The sequence below is a fragment of the Lolium rigidum genome, chromosome 4 (assembly GCF_022539505.1).
Source record: "Lolium rigidum isolate FL_2022 chromosome 4, APGP_CSIRO_Lrig_0.1, whole genome shotgun sequence".
In the NCBI taxonomy this organism is placed as follows: Eukaryota; Viridiplantae; Streptophyta; class Magnoliopsida; order Poales; family Poaceae; genus Lolium; species Lolium rigidum.
The window spans coordinates 255686755-255688669 of NC_061511.1; the positions used below are offsets into that span (position 1 = coordinate 255686755).

Sequence of the window (1915 nt, forward strand, 5' to 3'; positions counted from 1 at the left end):
ATATGATTTGCAGTAGTCCCTTCGTCCATTAATTGATGTCGAAAGGTTCATCTATATTTGGATGTATCTATGCACTAAAGAGTGTCTAGATACATTCGAATTTAGACAAAACTTTCTACAACCAAAAATGGACAGAGGTAGTGCAATATTTCTGTAGGATGTGTTTCTATGAATCGAACAACTTGTATAGAAAAATATCTTTATAGGATCCAATTCACAAGTCCTCTGAATCAAAGGAGCCTTAGATGAGAATTCATGACAGGCACGTGGGTCCCACCAGTCAGCGAGATGCGTGCTCACCTACCCGTGTGCCAATTCCGGCCCCTGAGCCCGACCAAGGGACGCGTCCCACGGCAAGAGCAGCCGCGTAATGAAACCTGAACCTTCATCCCACAACGTCAGTTAAACTAATCAGCAGATGTGCTCTGTTTGATACGACCAATAATTCTTTGTCCCAATTCCCAAAAAGAAAGAAGGATGGGTGTCGAAAGAGAAGGAAAATGGCGCTGGTCGTCTTGGCACAGCCGCGGCCCTTCGTCCAAGCAGCCAGCCGCCGCGAGGGCGACCCGACCCACGGCCCAAGGCAAAGAAGAGGCGTGTGTCCCGGGCAGGGCCAAAGAGCAGCGCAGATCCCCCTATTAATAAGGCACCGTGCGCGTGCTAGCCACCTCACCTCCACTCTCGATCCCAAAGTCCAACCGGCCTTCCCGTCGCCACCCCGCGCCGCCGCAGCACCCCCCGCCGCCGTCAGTCTCGTCGAGAGGGCTCAGAGCAGGTACGATCCACCACCGTCTCCGCTTCACGAATCGATCACACGCACACCCTTAAGCCGTAGATCGCGCCTTGATTTGGCGGTTTTCGATGCGATGTGCCCTGGCTCCAGAGTCGTGTCACGGCGAGCCAGCGGCCGGCGGGTTCACTCCCTTGCCGGATCTGTGTCTGGTCGATAGATTCTGCCCGTCGTACATCGATGAACTGAAATAGGCTCTTACTAAGTTTTTAGGGACTGCTAATTTGAACTGGTATATAGTGTATACCCTGGTATAAGTGATCTCATGCTAGCCCATGAGACTTCTGGATGTTCCATTTCCGATATGTGAAATGGGAGTACTGGTGATCCTATTATAGGGTTTACACGCAATGATATATCGGCTGAACAGTTTTCAATTTGTGTCTCGGTCATACTTTCTATCAGTATGATTTCACACTTCATTTGACATAATTTAGCGATTTCTTCAGGATCAGCAACATGTCGACCGCGGCCGCTCCAAGAGTGTTGTCCCTTGCCAAATCCGGTGCTAGCTTTCAAGCCATTGCTCCCGCGATCAGGAGCCCTTCCTTCGTGGGCTACACGAAGCAGACATCGAACCTGTCAGGCTTGAGGATCTCGAACAAGTTCAGGGCATCTGCCACGCACAAGGTGAAGCTCATAATGCCGGACGGAGAGGAGCACGAGTTCGAGGCCCCCGACGACACCTACATTCTCGAGGCGGCTGAGAACGCCGGGGTGGAGCTGCCCTTCTCCTGCCGCGCCGGGTCATGCTCCACGTGCGCGGGCAAGATGGATAAAGGGGAGGTTGACCAGTCGGAGGGTTCCTTCCTCGACGAGAACCAGATGGGCGAGGGGTACCTTCTGACCTGCATCTCGTACCCCAAGGCGGATTGCGTCATTCACACCCACCAGGAGGAAGAACTCTACTGAGTAATTGGCTCATGTATGCTTCTGGGGCGCAATCATCCTGGTGGATTCGTTGTTGTTCGGTTACCTCCTGTTATCTAGAGTTGGCTAGGTGGTAAGGTGGGGACATATCTTCCTGGCAGTTAGTTTGGTCTTTTGATGAGATCGTGATATATGATGAGTTGTGACAATAATTGATGTAAAATGGTTTATGAATCCGAACTGCATTTGTTCAGA

General features: G+C 51.5%; 1 protein-coding gene across 1 annotated transcript; it reads left to right on the top strand.

Annotated features, from left to right (window-relative positions):
• Window positions 1-1245: 1245 nt before the first annotated feature.
• LOC124650301 (ferredoxin, root R-B1-like) lies at window positions 1246-1915 on the top strand. The gene has a single exon (XM_047189846.1). The coding sequence runs from the start codon at window positions 1250-1252 to the stop codon at window positions 1700-1702; it is 453 nt and encodes a 150-aa protein (XP_047045802.1). The 5' UTR covers window positions 1246-1249; the 3' UTR covers window positions 1703-1915.